The 16986-nt window shown below is 42.0% G+C and overlaps 1 protein-coding gene across 1 annotated transcript in view; it reads right to left on the minus strand.

The window, feature by feature from the left end:
• Nucleotides 1–16263, minus strand: part of dapk3 (death-associated protein kinase 3) — a 34314-nt gene extending 18051 nt beyond the window's left edge. The window contains exons 1-3 of the mRNA XM_072243958.1: nucleotides 16104–16263; nucleotides 6458–6606; nucleotides 835–1195 (exon numbers count right to left, since the gene is read on the minus strand). Coding sequence (XP_072100059.1) covers nucleotides 835–1195; nucleotides 6458–6543 — 447 coding nt within the window. The 5' untranslated portion in view covers nucleotides 6544–6606; nucleotides 16104–16263. The remainder of the gene's footprint in view (nucleotides 1–834; nucleotides 1196–6457; nucleotides 6607–16103) is intronic.
• Nucleotides 16264–16986: the final 723 nt, after the last annotated feature.

Genomic DNA, 16986 nt, shown 5'->3' on the forward strand with positions numbered 1-16986 from the left:
GAGAACATATTTCTTTTCATATTTACACATTTGTTGTCTTTTGCATATTGACTGTTTATCCACTTCTATTTTTGTGCAGTTTTTCATTGATTATATTGCATTTCTTTGCATTTGCTGTGAATGCCCAGAAGAAAATGTATCTCAGGGCAATATGGTGACACATGTCCTTTGATAATAAATTTACCTTGAACTTTGAGAATGGCCACTTCCATATTTGAACATTTTAGGAAAGAACTTTTGGTAAAAGTCAATATGTAGGTGATTTTTCAAAGCCTTTTAGATTGTTAGATTACAGGTACCACCAATATTACATGGAACCAAAACTGTGGCTCAAAAGTAAAACACCACAAAATGGTGGAAATATGAAATCAAAACAGCAAGTGTTCCAGACTGATATCGGGTTATGCAGATTCTATAGAGAGGTACAGTTAATGTTTTCAGCTGATGAATTTTCTTCAGAAATGGGGAAAAATAGTAATGAATCAAGTTTAAAGTTTTGAGATAAGGGAGCTGTGGAAGTGAATATGAGGAAATAAATGAAATCAAATGAGACACAATACACACTGGAAGTGAGATACTGGATTGGTTGATCATGTGAAATTGTGAAGCTGAAGCCTGTATTCGGAAAGTTTGGATCAGAGTTTGAGCTGTGATTGAAGACCAGGTCTGAATGGAATGGAGAACTTAAGTGACAAGCAGCTAAAAGCTCAGCATCATCCTGGTAGAAATGTACAACTGTGTAGTAAGATTGCACCTTAAAAGCCGAATGACAATAGCTAAATTATTTAAATAGAATCCACACATCTTTCAGTAACAGAGACATAGAAACTGTACCTTTAGATCAAAATGTGCAATCTTCTTTGAGTGTAGGTAGTGTACACCATCCAAAATCTGTTTAAGAAATTCAGTTGCCTCCTCCTCAGTCAATGATTCTTTCTCAGCCAGGAAATCAAAAAGTTCCCCTCCTGACACCAGCTCAAGGATGAGAATAACATCGGTCTTGTTCTCAAATATATCATGCAGAGTAATGATGTTTGGGTGCTGGATTTCCCTCAGAATGTTTACTTCCCGCTCTATTTCCTCAAGGCTCACTCCTCGGCGACTGGAAGAGAGGCGGCGCTTCTTGATGAACTTGGCCGCATACTCAATATTGGTGCTTTTCTCACGGCATTTCCTCACAATGGCGAACTGGCCACTAAGGGAATAAGGGAAAGAAAAAGGTTATTAAGCTGCAAAAGATGAGGATCACAGTATTTTTAGATTATGAGGACACTCAGTCCTCATTTATTGTCATTTAGAAATGCATGCATTAAAAAAATGATACAATGTTGCTCCAGAGTGATATCACAAAAACACAGGACAAACCGAGACTAAAGCTGACAAAACCACATAATTGTAACATATAGTTACAACAGTGCAAAGCAATACCGTAATTTGATAAAGAGCAGACCATGGGCATGGTAAAAAAAAAAGTCTCAACTCCTGATAGCCCCAACATCTCACGTAGACGGTAGAAGGGAGAAACTCTCCCTGCCATGAATCCCCAAGCGCCGCAAACTTGCCGATGCATTGGAAGCACCGGACCGCAGCTGACTCGAGCCCGTCCGAAAACTCTGAGCCTCTGACACCAAGCACCATCTCTGCCGAGCGCTTCAACCCCACCCTGGCCTCCGAGCAGCAAGCAAAGCTGAGGACTCCGGGCCTTCCCCTCCACAGAGTTTGGATCACACAGTAGCAGCGGCAGCAAACCAGGCATTTCAGAAGTTTCACAGATGTTCCTCCATGCTCTCACGTCTGTTTCCATCAAATCAGGATTGTGCACGGCACCCTACTTGACAGATAACAGATATCATTCACCGGAGTGGCCACTGCAAGCTGTGTCGCGCCGCCATCTTCTCCTCCCGCCTTCAAGTACAAAGCTAGAAATATACAACAGATCTATCTGCACCTGGAAAAGGAATGGGCAAGCTTTTCAGTGCAAAGAATGAAGAATTTGCAAACAGAATTCCCACTTCTCAATACTGTAATTCAAGGCCAAACTTTCAAAAGTTGAGCTTGCCAGGATGAATCAAAGTTTAAGATCATCTTAGGGAGAAGGTGCAAACTCCACAGGCAGCATCCTAGAACAGGATTGAACCCGCTCTCTGGCTCTATGAGGCAATGTCTCTAAAAGGGGCAGTGATATAGTAAGGATTATGATGTGATTCTAGTTGTATTTGAAGGGTGTATTTGAGAGCCATCTGCAGAATTACCCAAGCAGAATCTCCACCAGTCTCAACTTTAAATATACTGAAAGCCTGAATCTCGAGAGGCTGAAGCAGAGAAATTCAAATAATTTAAGTTCAAAATAATTTTATTATCAAAGTACACACATGTCACTATATACAGTCCTGAGATTCATTTTCTTGCAAACATACTCAATAAATCCATAATAACCAAAATAGAATCAATTAAAGATCCCACCAACTTAGGCATTCGAACAGTGTGCAAAGACAACAAAATGTGCAAATACAGAGAAAGAAATAATAACAATAAAAAATAAATAAATAGTGAGAACATGAGATGAAGAACCCTTGAAAGTGAGTCCATAGGTTGTGGGAACATTTCAATGATGGGGCAAGCAAAGTTATCCCCTTTGATTCAATAGTCTGACGGTTGAAGGGTAATAACTGTTCCTGAACCTGGTGGTGAGAGTCTTGAGGCTCCTGTACTTCTTGATGGCAGCAGCGAGCAGAGAGCTTGTCCCCGGTAGTGGGGGTCCCCGATGATAGATGCTGCCTTCCTGCCACAGAGTTTCAGGTAGATGGTTGGAAAAGCTTTACCCACAACAGACTGGGCCATATCCACTTTTTGTAGGATTTTCTGTTTGAGAGCATTGATGTTTCCATACCAGGCTATGATGCAGCTGGGTCAATACACTCTCCACCACACATCTATAGAAGTCTGTCAGAGTTTTAGACACCATGCCGAATGTTCGTAAGCTCCTAAGGAATTAGAGGCACTGCTGTGTTTTCTTTGTAATTGCACTTACATGCTGGGCCCAGGACAGTTCCTCTGAAACACAACTGAGTAACTTAAAATTGCTGACTCTTGCCACCTCTGATCTTCCAATGACGAATGGTTCATGGACATCTAGTTTCCTCCTCCTGAAGTCAATATCAGCTCCTTGGTCTTGCTGACACAGGGAATTTGTGGCTTCACTGAGCCAGATTTTCAATCTCCCTCCTTTCAATCACCACCTTTGATTTGGCCTATGATAGTGGTGTCATCAAAACACTTGAATATAGCATTGGAGCTGTGCTTGGCCACACAGTCATAAGTGTAAAGTGAGTAGAACAGGTGGCTAGGCACAGCTCTATGGTGCACCTGCACTGACAGAGGTTGTGGAGGAGATGCCGTCAATTCAAACTGACTGGTATCTGCAAATGAGGAAATCATGGACTCAATTGCACAAGGAGGTATAGAGACCAAGGTCTTACAGTTTATTGATTAATTTTGAGAGAATGATGGTATTGAATGCCGAGCTGTAGTTGATAAAGAGCATCCTGATGTACGAATCTCTGCTGTCCAGATGTTCCAGGGTTGCACGTAAGATGGCATCTACAGTGGACGGTTGCTCTGGCAGGCAAATTTGTGCAAATCTGTTTCAAGAGCCTGATAACTAGTCCTGAACCTGTTGGCGTGAGTCCTGAGACTCCTGTACCTTCCTTCTAATTGCACTAGTGAGAAGAGGGCATAACCCGAGTGGTGGGGATCCCTGGTGATGGATGCTGCTTTCCTGCAACATCACTGTCTACATGTGTTGAATGGTGGGAAGGGCTTTACCCGTTATGGGCTGGGCTGTATCCACGTCTTTTTGTAGGATCTTGCATTCAAGGGTATTGGTGTTTCAGTTGAGGATAAGACTGATGAAAACTGACAGCCGATGAAAAAAAGTTTGATTTCATGTTAATCTACAAATTAGACTAGTGCAACTTTCCATTTGATTATCTTTCAAAACCCAAATCAAAGTAAAACTATGCAACTTAAAGGAAAGCAAGAAGGCGGAAGGAACATTTAATTGCTCAAATTCCGAAAGTTCTTGGAGGTCAGCACTGGATATGGGAGCAGCTTCAAGTTCCTGGACCCAATGTATTGATGCAATTATGAAGAAGGCACACCAGTGGCAATATTTCATTATGAGCTTCAGGAGATTTGGTACATCACCAAAAACTCTTAGCAAATGTCTACTGATGTACTGTGGAGAGCATTCTAACCAGCTGCATCACTGGAGGGGACTGGAAAAAGCGGAAGCCGGTTTCAATCGCGGCCAGCTCCATCATGAGCACCAGCCTCTCTAGCATTAACGTCATCATCAACAGGCGATGCCTGAAAGGATGACATCCATCATTAAGGACCCCCATTACCCAGAACAGGCTCCCATTTTATTATCATCAGAAAAGGATTTACAAGAGCCTGAAGACACATGCACTCATTATTTAGGAACAGCTTCTTCCCGTCACCAGATTTCTGAATGGACAGTGAACAAACCCATGACCACTCCCTCACTATTTTTTCCCTATTTATTTAATTTTAAAATATTTATGCATTTTATTGAAATTTATAGTATTTTTATGTATTGCTACTGCGGTAAAGCAACACACTTCACATCAATGATATTAAACCTAATTCTAGCCCTGAAAAGTTGTAAAGAGTTGCAAGCAGCCTTTAGCCTTTCAAAAAATATCCAGTTCATACAAAAACCCCTATACAGAGATATATAATGTAAATAAAATTATGAACAAGCATATACAATAAAAAACTTATCCTTATAAAGGCAAAAGTCTGCACTTTAGTCTAAATGACAATGACTCACTGACTAGGAATGACTCAAACACTTAAATAATCATAGTCAGTTTGCATGGGAAATGTTTTAGTTATATAAGGCTTCCCTTTAATTAAACTAGGGATTGCTCAAAAGCCTGAAGTGAATCACATATTGTGGAGGGAACAGAGATTACCAAATGTTAATGGTAGTGCAATTTGAAAATCAGTAATTTGTAAACTGAGATTTTACAAAGAGGAACCAATGTGCTCAAGAGCACAGGGATTTTGCACAAATTTATTGTCAGGATGCAAGCAGGTAATTTAGGATTGCCCAAAGTTAAAGAGTAGAAAAAGTGACGTCAGCCAGACATGCATTGCAATAGGCAATTTGGGACCAATAAGAGCATGTGTGAGGCTCTTGATCACAGAGCAGCTGAGGCCTGGGGCAGAGATGGCCTATGTTTAAAAAGGTAGAAACAGCTAAAAAGAAAGGTTTTATTGAATCTTACTCATCTTGGAGCCTTGTGCTACACCAAGGCAGTGATCAGTGAGGGGAGGGAAGTGATCCATTTCCAATTTTTTTTACATTCAAAACTGTGTTGGGCATAGGGTCAAATTAAATAAATGACTATTCCATCCTCTTGTCAAGAGCAGTGAGTCATCAGCTTACAAGTAGAAATTGACCCTGTTTTTGACGTCAAAAGGCATGATATCAGAATTAGACTCGAAGTCAAAGACTAACAATACCTGCAGCTGTGGTCTTTTGAAGAGTTCTGAAACTATGTAATCTCCCAAGTAATTAAAATATTAATTCATGTATTTGTTTTCTAGAACTTAATGTGTTCCATTAATATCCATTCCAAAGGAGTGAAGGCAAGAGGTGTGATCTTATGAGCCGGGGGGGAAGAGGGTGGTGACAAGATGATAGCCCCAGCTTCCACTGGGCAATCTGAAGCAAAAGAAACCACCTAAGCATTGACAAGATCAAATAACCAGCTCAGTAATATTGCTCTCAAAAGTGCAGTATCAATTTTTAGGGAAAGGAGCAAAAAGATTTCTAATACCAAAACATTTAAAACTCAAAGCAGAGGCAATGCTGCAGTCCAATGAAAAGCTTCAAAATGAAGATCACCACCAGGTTTACTCACTGACTAAACATAATGTTCAATGATGTTTTTTCATCAATACTCCTTCTTAAAGAATTACTGCTCATCCAAGAGTGCAAGTGACAATATTACACAAGCAAAATATTATGAATACTGAAATCCTGAAACAAAAAACTTGAAAATTTCATAAATACTCATGACATGGAACATCCCAAAGCAAAGACTTAATAATTCAGATAAAAACTTTCAATAGGAGAGATTAATCAGTCAGAAACATTGTCTGTTTCTTGAATCACAGATGATGTTTTGACCAATGAATGAAGTTTCTGACGGCAAGACACCGGATTAAATAATGGCCTTTATTTACTCTTTAGACTACGCAATCCTGCAAGCGATTAGGCACAAAAGTGACCATCAGGTTATTTGTTAGAGGACTAAAAATTTACAAGGAAACTTGAGTGTTCCCAGTAATGCATTCTAGAAACTTAACACCCAGGCCAAGAAAATGTCAACAAAACCACAGTGAACAAGAAATGATGCCTCACCTTCCCAGCTCTTCACCCATCTCATAGTACTTCTCTACGTTATCTTGCTTGAAAACTGCCATAGTGCAGGTCAGACCCAATGTCATTATCCACAAGAATTATCAGCCGGAGATGATATTGCCTGGGCAAATCCTTCAAATTTCAATGGTCTAGAACACAAAATATACATTAGAAGTTAAGACAAAGTACGCAGAACAGTTCAGATTTTATTTACAGGAAATTAAAAGCCTTGCTTTCAACGTACATAAAATTGATTTTCTTAGTGTCTAAGAAAAGCTTGGAATGATGTTTTCTTGTTGCCTTTAAAATCTAAGCAGTAACTGAGGCTTAATTACAACACATCACACAAGCTCTCCAGTGCACCATACATGGCTATCCATCATCTATACATTTCTATACTATTATAATATCAAGAGCAAATGGTTCCATTAAAAGCAGAGTGCCTTCTTCACTCGAGTCAAACGGCACAGAAATAGGTTCTCTGGCCCATCACAACTATGCCAACCACAGTGTAACCTTCTATACTCATCCCATTAACCAGCATTTGGTCTGTTGGCTTCTATGCCTTGGAAATGCAATTGCTTACTTAAGTAAAAGAGTCCCTGCCTCCACCAATTCACCCCAATCTCTAAAACAGTGCATTCCAGGTTTCATTGACCCTCTGGAAAACCACATCCTCAGAACATCTCTAAATTAACTGCATTTTTCCTTAAACTTGTATCCTCCAGTTTCACGTACCATTGCATGGGAAAAGTTGACTATTATGTACCCGACCTATACCTTTATACTGTTTACCTCTGTTGGGTACCTCCCAGGAAAACAAGCCAAGCCAATCCAGTCTATCCTCAAAATTGAAGCATTCCTTCTCAAAGTTCAAAGTAAATGTATTATCAAAGTACATATATGTCACCAAATACAACCCTGAGATTCATTTTCTTGCTGGTATATTCAGTATATCTATAGAATAATAACCATAACAATCAATGAATGAAACCCCAACTTGGGCATCCAACCAGTGTGCAAAAGACAACAAACTATGCAATTGTAAAATGAAAGAAATAATAATAATAAATAAGCAATAAATATCGAGAACATGAAATGAAGAGTCCTTGAAAGTGAGTCCATAGATTGCGGGCATACTTCCCTTTCTCTTGCGCATTGGGTGTTAGTCTTTTTTGTCTTTCAAGTTTCTTGCTTTGTGGCTACCTGCAAGCAAACAAATCTAAAGGTTGTATAACTTACACATTCTTTGATACTAAATGTACTTTGAATCCAGTATGTTCTGGACTTTGGGTACTTTAAGTAGATTCTCTGGACTACTGGATGCGATCTGATTAATACTGCAACTTACAGCAAGTGGGAGCTCTCAGCCATGTTTAGCAGCTAATCTAGGAGAAGGGAAACTCTACTCTCAAACCTCCACTGCCTTGCATCTATAATCACTCATGAAGAAGGCTTCGGGACTAAACCCTAAGGGAGAAATCCGGACCTGGAGTCCCTAAGGCAGTCCTACGTTGAGCTCAATGCCAACTGGCATATTCTGCAGTATTGCTGGTGCTAAACTGTATCGGTCTATGCCTTTCCCTTGGGTTCACCGGATTCATGGAGAAGGGGAGCTTGCTACATGGGCAACAACTTGTTCTCCATATCATACTGTACTGGCTTGCATATCTAATCAGCTAGGACACAATATTCATGGTCAGCCCTGACCAACAGAGGCCTCTGATAGTGAATAGAAGGAAACACAGGAACTAAGACCCCATGAAGTTAGATACTAAAACATTGGAGATTTCCAAATAGTCTGATAACATTAGAGTTCTACAGCAAAATGGGGAAGAAAAAAATTTAAGCTATTGTCTTTGGTCTTTATTCCTTACTCCTCAACCAAACTTTTCAAATCTTACTACAGTACTGTCATTTTCTAAGCAACAGTGCCTATGTGGACCACTTCAATATTGCCTGGCACATATGCAGCAGAAATTGAAATTCACATTTTATACCAACACACCCTTGCCCAGAGTCCAGCAACCTAAACTGAACTTGCAATGGGATCTGACTACACAAGTTGGGTATTAAAACCATATATTCTCAGCCCCTGTGGGTTTGGCAGTGACAACTATTTATAAACAGATACTCTTAGGCTCAGAAATATAAGATGTTATAGGCTAACTGCCAACAAATTGCCAGGAGATAGCACAGGAAGCACTTCCTCTTCTTAATACCACTCCATTGTACAGCTGCTTCCCCGACTTCAAATGTTTGTATTGGCAGTGCCAGGTCTGGTTTTCATTTTGTATCCTCTAATCTTGATCGTTCTCACTCACTGTATTGTTTATAAAACAGATTTTTTTTTAAAAAAAATTCAGAGTCTATTAGTTGAAAGAGCCCCATATTGGATTAATCCACCATCTCAAGTTTCAAGTTTCTTAATTTTGTTTACCATTTTCTTCATGGTCTTTATCCTCACTTTCTCTAGCCTCCTCCAGTCTTATATCTCCACAGTGCTAATTTTGGACTTTATCCCACTTTTAAGTTAAATCCCTCTATCAAAGGCCACATACTCAATGACCACCATCCCATGTTTGAAATCTTGTTTATAAACTTCTGCCCTTCTACTACTCTTTCATCCTTTGAACTGTTCCTTAAAGCTTATTGTTCCAAACTTTTAGAGAAGCTTGAATGTTAAGTTTGCGTGACTTAGTAGTGCACCCATCTTAGACTTCCTATGATAATGTATTGTCGTGTGAGGATGTGGCTTATTTTCCAGTCAAAACCCACTTCCACTGTGTCAGTTGTTGGTTAGCCTGTTTGAAACCTGTAGCAGCTCTTTCCCATTGGTTGCTTCGTGTACTACAGCTCTGCTGTCCGGTTTCAAACACCCCAGGTAAAAGAATCACACGTGCAGGAGGCTTACTCTCTTTCCTTTGTCCCCAGGGCACACTTCACAGAACCATTGGGAAAGTCAGCTAAAAGTGCGTGTGTGGAGCAAAGTTATCTGTTTGTCAAATATTTAGTCTTGTTGTTTGTGTAACTTGATGGGGGGAGGGGAAGAGACAAATGTTTGATTGAATCTTTTACTGCTTGTAAACAAGTTATTAATATGCATATTCATAGTCAGTATTTTCTGTCTCACTCACCAACCCCTGAATCTGCTCCCACTTTACATATGATTCTAAGCCTTTGGTGTATTAGAATAGAACAATGACAGGAACCCAGCGGCGATGGTTCATGTCTACAATGCAAAAATTCTGCACAAAAATAAAAAATAAAATGTTAAGAAGCCAATATTCAATTGCAGCAAAGCAGGAGCCAAACTAGTATTCAGAAAGGTAACAAACTTCTTGACTAATTTTCTTGGAGTGTAGAAAAAAAAATGGGTAATCCACACACAGTGGATGATATGATGGATCAAAGCTGAATACTCTTCTACAGACCGAACTTCAATGCTCCAAGCAAATCCTACACATTGCAGTTAGCATCCCTTGACAGCTGATGAATCAAAAATTCATTGACCTTATCCAAAAGGATTGTCAATAAGGCAGCTCAATGAACAGCAATTAGACACCGTCCCTCTATGCAGCTACAATTTAATCATATTTACAAGTAAAGACATTTCAGTCATTCCCTATAATTAACCAATGGCTCCCAATGTCCCCACACTTGTGGAGCACATTAGGCAGAACTACAAGATTCACTTTTGCCTGCTTTGTGTTTGAAGGTAATAAGGAAGGGAAGGAACGTCAACTTAGACCATGAGAGGCCTGCGTCGGGCATTTTCAAGGCGCAGATTGGAAGTCTGTGTGGGGCGCCACTCCTCGCAGAGACTAGAGCAATGTGTGGTTAAGTGCCTTGCTCAAGGGCACAAACACACTGCCACAGCTGAGGCTCAAACTAGCGACCTTGAGAACTAGACGAATGCTTTAACCACTTGGCCACATGGCCAACACAATAAAATGTTATTTAAATTCCTGAGTCATTAAATAATTTCAAGATTGTAGCTAAACTCATTGTTCCATACACTCTGAAAGCAAATTAAATCAATTCCCATAAACCACACAAAGTGATTTATTAAGATTTAGCATGTCATTTCCCACTATTACTCACTCATTATTAACCAAATCTGTGTTTACCACCATCCTGGTAAGCGGTGAAACATGTAATGAATTGTTGATATGCTATTTATGGATCCCTTATACTCTGACCACTTTTCAGATGGGTTCTGACAGAACATCCCAACTATTTCTGGAATCAATTTTCTTCCAATAACTCATTTGTAGAGAATGTTCAAAGTAAACGCATTCCAGAGTAGAATCTTGATGCACACATTCCACTAGCAAACCAAAACCACAAAGGAAAGCACTGAAGCCATCATCCTTTACATTTCAAGCTGAATGTGTACTTAATTGCACACAAACAATGTCAGTTTCTAACATCTGAAATAGTGCTGATCACAATCTCATTACACTAAACAGGTTTTGAATGTGTTTTTGCTACATGATATGGAGACCAGGTAATTCTCTGCTCAGTAATAAGTGATGACCCAGAAAGCAAATTAAAATGGTGTATGCAAGTATACAGGATCACTGGCCTAATGGTCAGCTGAACAATGACAGAAAAGGTTGGCGTTTTAAACCCTAATCTATGATAGGTAAATTGATCCCGGCCAGGCACACTGCAGGGCCGAGTAGGTGGTAAATTACCCCTGAGGAACAAAAACTAAGCACAGATCTCCATCTCAAAGCTTAGCCACAGCCAGGGAGTTGAATAGCACCTTTAGTCCTCACTTTCCAACAGTCCTTAGCAAAAAAATTCCCTCATCACGCATTGCAGAACTTGGAGATGAGAATTTATTGTTGAATTTCTGGAAAAGGACACATTTGCTCCTTGATGCATTACTGTTTTATACAAGTATTCATAAAGGTTTTGCAGCACCTCCAACACCAACTGTGGCTAAGAAGAATTTTCTCATTTTACAAGCTGTGACTACTGTTATATGCACCATAGTTCTTTTATGTACTGTAAGATTTTACAAACTACAGCAAGGAAAATAACTGAGTAAAGAATCCCTAGCTGGACACTTGTGGAGCTTTTTCAAACCTATTTGTGGCACAGGATCTTTAACAGCTGTGTGAAGCAGTATAGCACATGGTTTAATAAACTTGGGGATATGTCTTGCCATTAGAAAACCCAAGGACTGAAAATACTTCTGACTCTTGAAACAGTTCCCTTTTCCTCAAAATCCACTGAGTTTGCAACAGCAGCAAAGTAAGGTTGCAGGTTTATTAACCCCACACGTTGTTCTAATAAAGGAGGATGGTAATAGTGCCAGGAACACATTGCCTTTAAAAAGTGGCAGAGGCCTACATCACATTTAGATAATATTGGATTAGACAACATTCGGGCAACAGAGGGCTACAGACAAAGCTGCAAGGTAGGATTCGATGGTATGGCTTTTTACAAACCAGCACGGAAATAATGGGTAAATAAGCTCCCGTTTCATTACTACACAATGACTTATTGGTTCTACAACCTGATCCTAGAAACAGGAGTACATCTTACTGTAGAAGGTAGGTAAAAGTAGGTTTTTTGTTATGTTGAACTAAGTAAATGCCACTATTTTGGTCTCTTGTTGAAAATAAAAGCTTGAAGAACTTTGACAAATCAGTATTCCTAAACATTTGCATCTGAATTGAGATACAAGCCTCCAGCTGAATACTGAGATCAAAACTGTTTTCTATAGATCCTATCAGTAACTGTGTTAACATGCAACGCCACTTCTCTCTAGAAAATATTTTGATGGTGAATTAGACCATCCTATTTGACCCCGAGAAGAGTCTAACTCTATATCTCCATCATGATAATCTACCTCCATTGAATACTAACATTACTCTTTGTCCTCATTTCAGATCCCTTGGTACTAAAATCTCACATTAGATTTCCCCCTGTCCAATCTCATTTTCCATGATCCAATCCAAAACTTTGTAGTCCTTTACTTAATTCACTCAGTCCTCTGTGTTTGGTGAGCTAAACTGGTTCATCAAGGTACTTTTCTCATCACTGACTTCAAGTCCCTCTGAGCCATCTGCCTTCAACATCGATATCTCAGGCTCCCCCAATCCAGGCCTACTGCCAATTTGGTTTTCACGCAACCCCATTTATTAGACTTCAGTTAATGGGTCAGAGATTCTTGAAATTCCTCCCAGATTCTCTCCACCTTTCTGTACTATTATTTGTCATTCTTTCATGTTTTTGGTCATTTGCCCTGGTACCATAGGTCAAATTCTGAGATAAAGTATTCCAAAGGGACTTAAAATTTACAAATTATTTAGTGACTCCGTAGATAGATATAGATACAAGTCTAACAGGTATGTACTGGATTTAAAAGTAATCTCTATTTAACTTGTTTACATTCTGTTTTGTTAAAGTATTGTTACATTTTCCATATTTCATTAAAATAAATTTAGCTGAGATAAACACAGGTTATTTTTGTACTGAAAACTTGATAACAATGGTGAAAGGGAATATTCAGTAGAGGTACATCATTTCATAACTAGCCCAGTAAGGGACATCTAGACTCTGGATGCATTTTCAGGGTTTCGCAAATACCTCACGTGAAATATTTCTATTTTACAGAAATAATATTAATTCTTTCCCCTTCAAACTCTTTGAACAATAATCATTAGAGTATTGCAGCACTACAGTGCAGAAACAGATCCTAGCCCATGCCAAACTGCATTTCTGCCTCACCCCATCAACCTCCACATGGACCATAGCCCTCCATTCCCCTCCATTCAAGGCCTTGCCCAAACCCCTCTTAACTATTGAAATCAAGCCCACATCAACCACTTTCGCTGCAGCTCATTCCACACCTGCACCAATGCAAGTTCAGTTCTCCCTCAGGTTCCCCTTAAATCTTTCACCTTTAATCCATAATCTCTAGTTCTAGTCTCACCAAACCTCAGTGGAAAAAGCCTGCTTGCATTTACCCCATCTATACCCCTCATAATTTTGTATTGTTGCTGTTGTTCCTTTCAGTGCCTCATGGCACATTAAGCAGCAGTCTTGCCATTTCCTTAGGGCTTTTTGTCTGCCTTTTTTTAAAATCAAGGCCAAGTTGCCAGCTCCACGCTCAACCCAGTATGGATGGAAAGCTTGCAAGGAACTGGCCGGATTTCAACCTGGGACCACTCGTCTCAAAGTCCGGTGTGGATGCCACTACACCATCGCCCAGCTAGAGCTTTGTATTTTTCTATCAAATCTCTGCTCATTCTCCCATGCTTGGTGGAATAAAGTCCTAATCTAAACAACCTTTCCCTATAACACAAGTCTCAGCAACATTCTTTTAAAATTTCTTCGTACTCATTCAATTTTATTGATATCTTTCCTGCAAGTAAATGACCAGAACTGCTCACAGTACTTCTAACTTGGCCTCACCAATGTTCTGGACAACTTCAAAGTAACCACCCAAATCCTATACTAAATACTCCAATTATGAAAGCCAATATAATTAAAACTCTTTTTATAACGCTGGCTGGTGGCGTAGTGGCATCAGCGCTGGACTTCGGAGCAAAGGCTCCCGAGTTTGAATCCAGCTGGCTCCCTTGCACGCTTTCCATCCGTGATGGGTTGAGCATCGAGCCATCAACTCGGCCTCGTAAAAGTAAGAAAGGCTGCTAAAAAAAAACTGTCATGACGGCGTCCCGACGACTCCACTCGGAGTTAAGAGCTTTCTTCTTCGTCTTTTTACAACTCTATTTGTGAAGCCGTTTTCAAGGAATTATGGATCTGTATTCCCAGATCCCTTTGTTCTACCACACTCAATGCTAAGTCCTACCCTGGTTTGTCCTCTAAAATGCAACACCTCACTAGTCTGCATTAAATTCCACCTGCCATTTTTCATCCCATTTCCAGATCCTGCTGCAAGCAACGATAGCCTTCCTCACTATTCACAAATTTTCTGATTGAGTTCGCCACAGTACCATCCAGAATGCTGACCATAGATGACAAACTCTTTTTATAACGCTTCAGATCTTATGGCAGAGCTCAGAGTTCAACTTCTACGTTATGTGAGGAGTCTGTACATCCTCCCCATGAAATGCAGGGATTTTCTCCGGGTCCTGCAGTTTCCTCCCAGCGTCCAAAGACGTACCGGTTAGTAGGTTAATTGGTCATTGTAAATTGTCCCGTAATTCGGCTAGGGTTAAACTGGGAGTTGATGGCACTGCAGCTCGAAGGGCTGGAAGAGACAATTCCACACTGCCTCTCTAAACAAGTAAATAAACTACTAGTCACAGGCCTCCAGACAGAGAGTCAACCACCTACTGCCACTCTCTGACTTCTCCCCTAAACCAATGCTCAATTCAACACCTTAATCCAAATTTTCCCCAGTCCATTTCTGCAGAGGGGTGGCATTTTGAAATACAAGATGCATTTAAATAATACTTCCATCATTACATATCCACCTCTGCTAAAGCATGGCTAACATTGAATGAAAAATTCAGAGAAACAAAGCAGTTACAGGCACTTCAGCCCAAAGTCTGCACAAACCACAACTCACATTCATCCTGCATTAATCCCATTGTTTTGTTTTCCCCACATTTCTACAATTCCCCCAGAATCAACCCATCACCTACAGTAGGTGCAATTTATAGAGGCCCATTAATCTCCCAACCTGCACCTGAAAGAAAGGCCACTCACAGGAAGAACTTGCAAACTCCACACAGAGAGCACCCAAGATCAGGTTTGAACCCACATCTCTAACCTTAAAGCAAGAGGGTTGAGGCAGAAGTGCAAAGGAAGAGTCAAATAGTAGGTTTAGGAAGACTCAAGACAGGGGAAGAGGGAAGGAGGACGATGAGGGGACGAGGCGGGGAGGACGATGAGGGGACGAGGCGGGGAGGACGATGAGGGGACGAGGCGGGGAGGACGATGAGGGGACGAGGCGGGGAGGACGATGAGGGGACGAGGCGGGGAGGACGATGAGGGGACGAGGCGGGGAGGACGATGAGGGGACGAGGCGGGGAGGACGATGAGGGGACGAGGCGGGGAGGACGATGAGGGGACGAGGCGGGGAGGACGATGAGGGGACGAGGCGGGGAGGACGATGAGGGGACGAGGCGGGGAGGACGATGAGGGGACGAGGCGGGGAGGACGATGAGGGGACGAGGCGGGGAGGACGATGAGGGGACGAGGCGGGGAGGACGATGAGGGGACGAGGCGGGGAGGACGATGAGGGGACGAGGCGGGGAGGACGATGAGGGGACGAGGCGGGGAGGACGATGAGGGGACGAGGCGGGGAGGACGATGAGGGGACGAGGCGGGGAGGACGATGAGGGGACGAGGCGGGGAGGACGATGAGGGGACGAGGCGGGGAGGACGATGAGGGGACGAGGCGGGGAGGACGATGAGGGGATGAGGTGGGGAGGGAGGGTGGGTGGTGAGGGAGGGGGAGAGCGAATGAGGGTGGGTGGCGAGAGAGAGAGGGAAGGAAGGAGTGATGAGGATGTGAGGAGGGGGAGAGGGTATAGGAAGGGAGAATGGCGAGGGCAGGGTGAGGGTGAGGCAGCGGTCGGCTGCCTTCGGCTCTCTGCTACCCTCTGCGCCTCCACTTTCATTGTTCGCCTGAAGGAGAAAATGCCTGCATTACCGGACAATAACACGGCCGCTCCCTACCGCCCGGCCATCCACCTGCTCACGGCTGAGAAAGGAACCCGTCAGGGTCTCTCCCGGGACAGAATGAGGAGCTTCACCACTCGCTCACCGCTGTCAGGATCCCAGACCCGGCGGAACAACCGGGAGGAATCGACGTCACGAACGCACCTCCCACCTACACATGCAATTGGCTTTATTACGGACTACGCTATATGTCAATCAACTAAACTGTATATTGTAATAACAGCGACGCACACGCGGCTTCTTTTTACGCTTCTGATTCGACTGATCTCATGTCAATCATCAAGTAGACTAACGTAAGTGGTTCGCGGACGGTCGACCTTTCCTTCTTTATAATTGGCTGCAGTAAGGACGATTGCTCTCTGATTGGACATCCATGATGTCACAGGGTTGCTGCGCGGGTGAAATGTGTCTGGCCTGAGATGATCGATCAAATCTGCCCGCTGGTGCAGCAAGGTTTGTCTGGGACGGGGAAGAGTGCGAGTGGTGTCAGGATGATAGTCGCAGGAGCTGTAACAGGAGGATTAAAGCGAAGGTACTGTGGGAATACGCTCTTGCAGAAAAGCTGCGGACCGCTTTCCAGCCTCAGGTCCGGGAGAAGCGATGGGCTGTAAAACGACTCTGCTGGGGCCACCAGACCGGTGAGTGGACGGAGAAGCAAGCTCCTCTGAAGACATTTCAAAGCGACCTAACTGTATCCAGCATTTTCCATTTAATCCTCGAATTTTCATCACGATCGCTGGTTTGCATTTATATAGAGTGGATGTGAAAGTGTACAAACTTTATATGCCAACAAATCTGAGGGAACATCTCGTTTTTTTGTTCCAGCTACTCTGCATTTTCGTTTTTTTTTCTTT

This window comes from Mobula birostris, chromosome 26, assembly GCF_030028105.1.
Source record: "Mobula birostris isolate sMobBir1 chromosome 26, sMobBir1.hap1, whole genome shotgun sequence".
NCBI classification, from domain to species: domain Eukaryota; kingdom Metazoa; phylum Chordata; class Chondrichthyes; order Myliobatiformes; family Myliobatidae; genus Mobula; species Mobula birostris.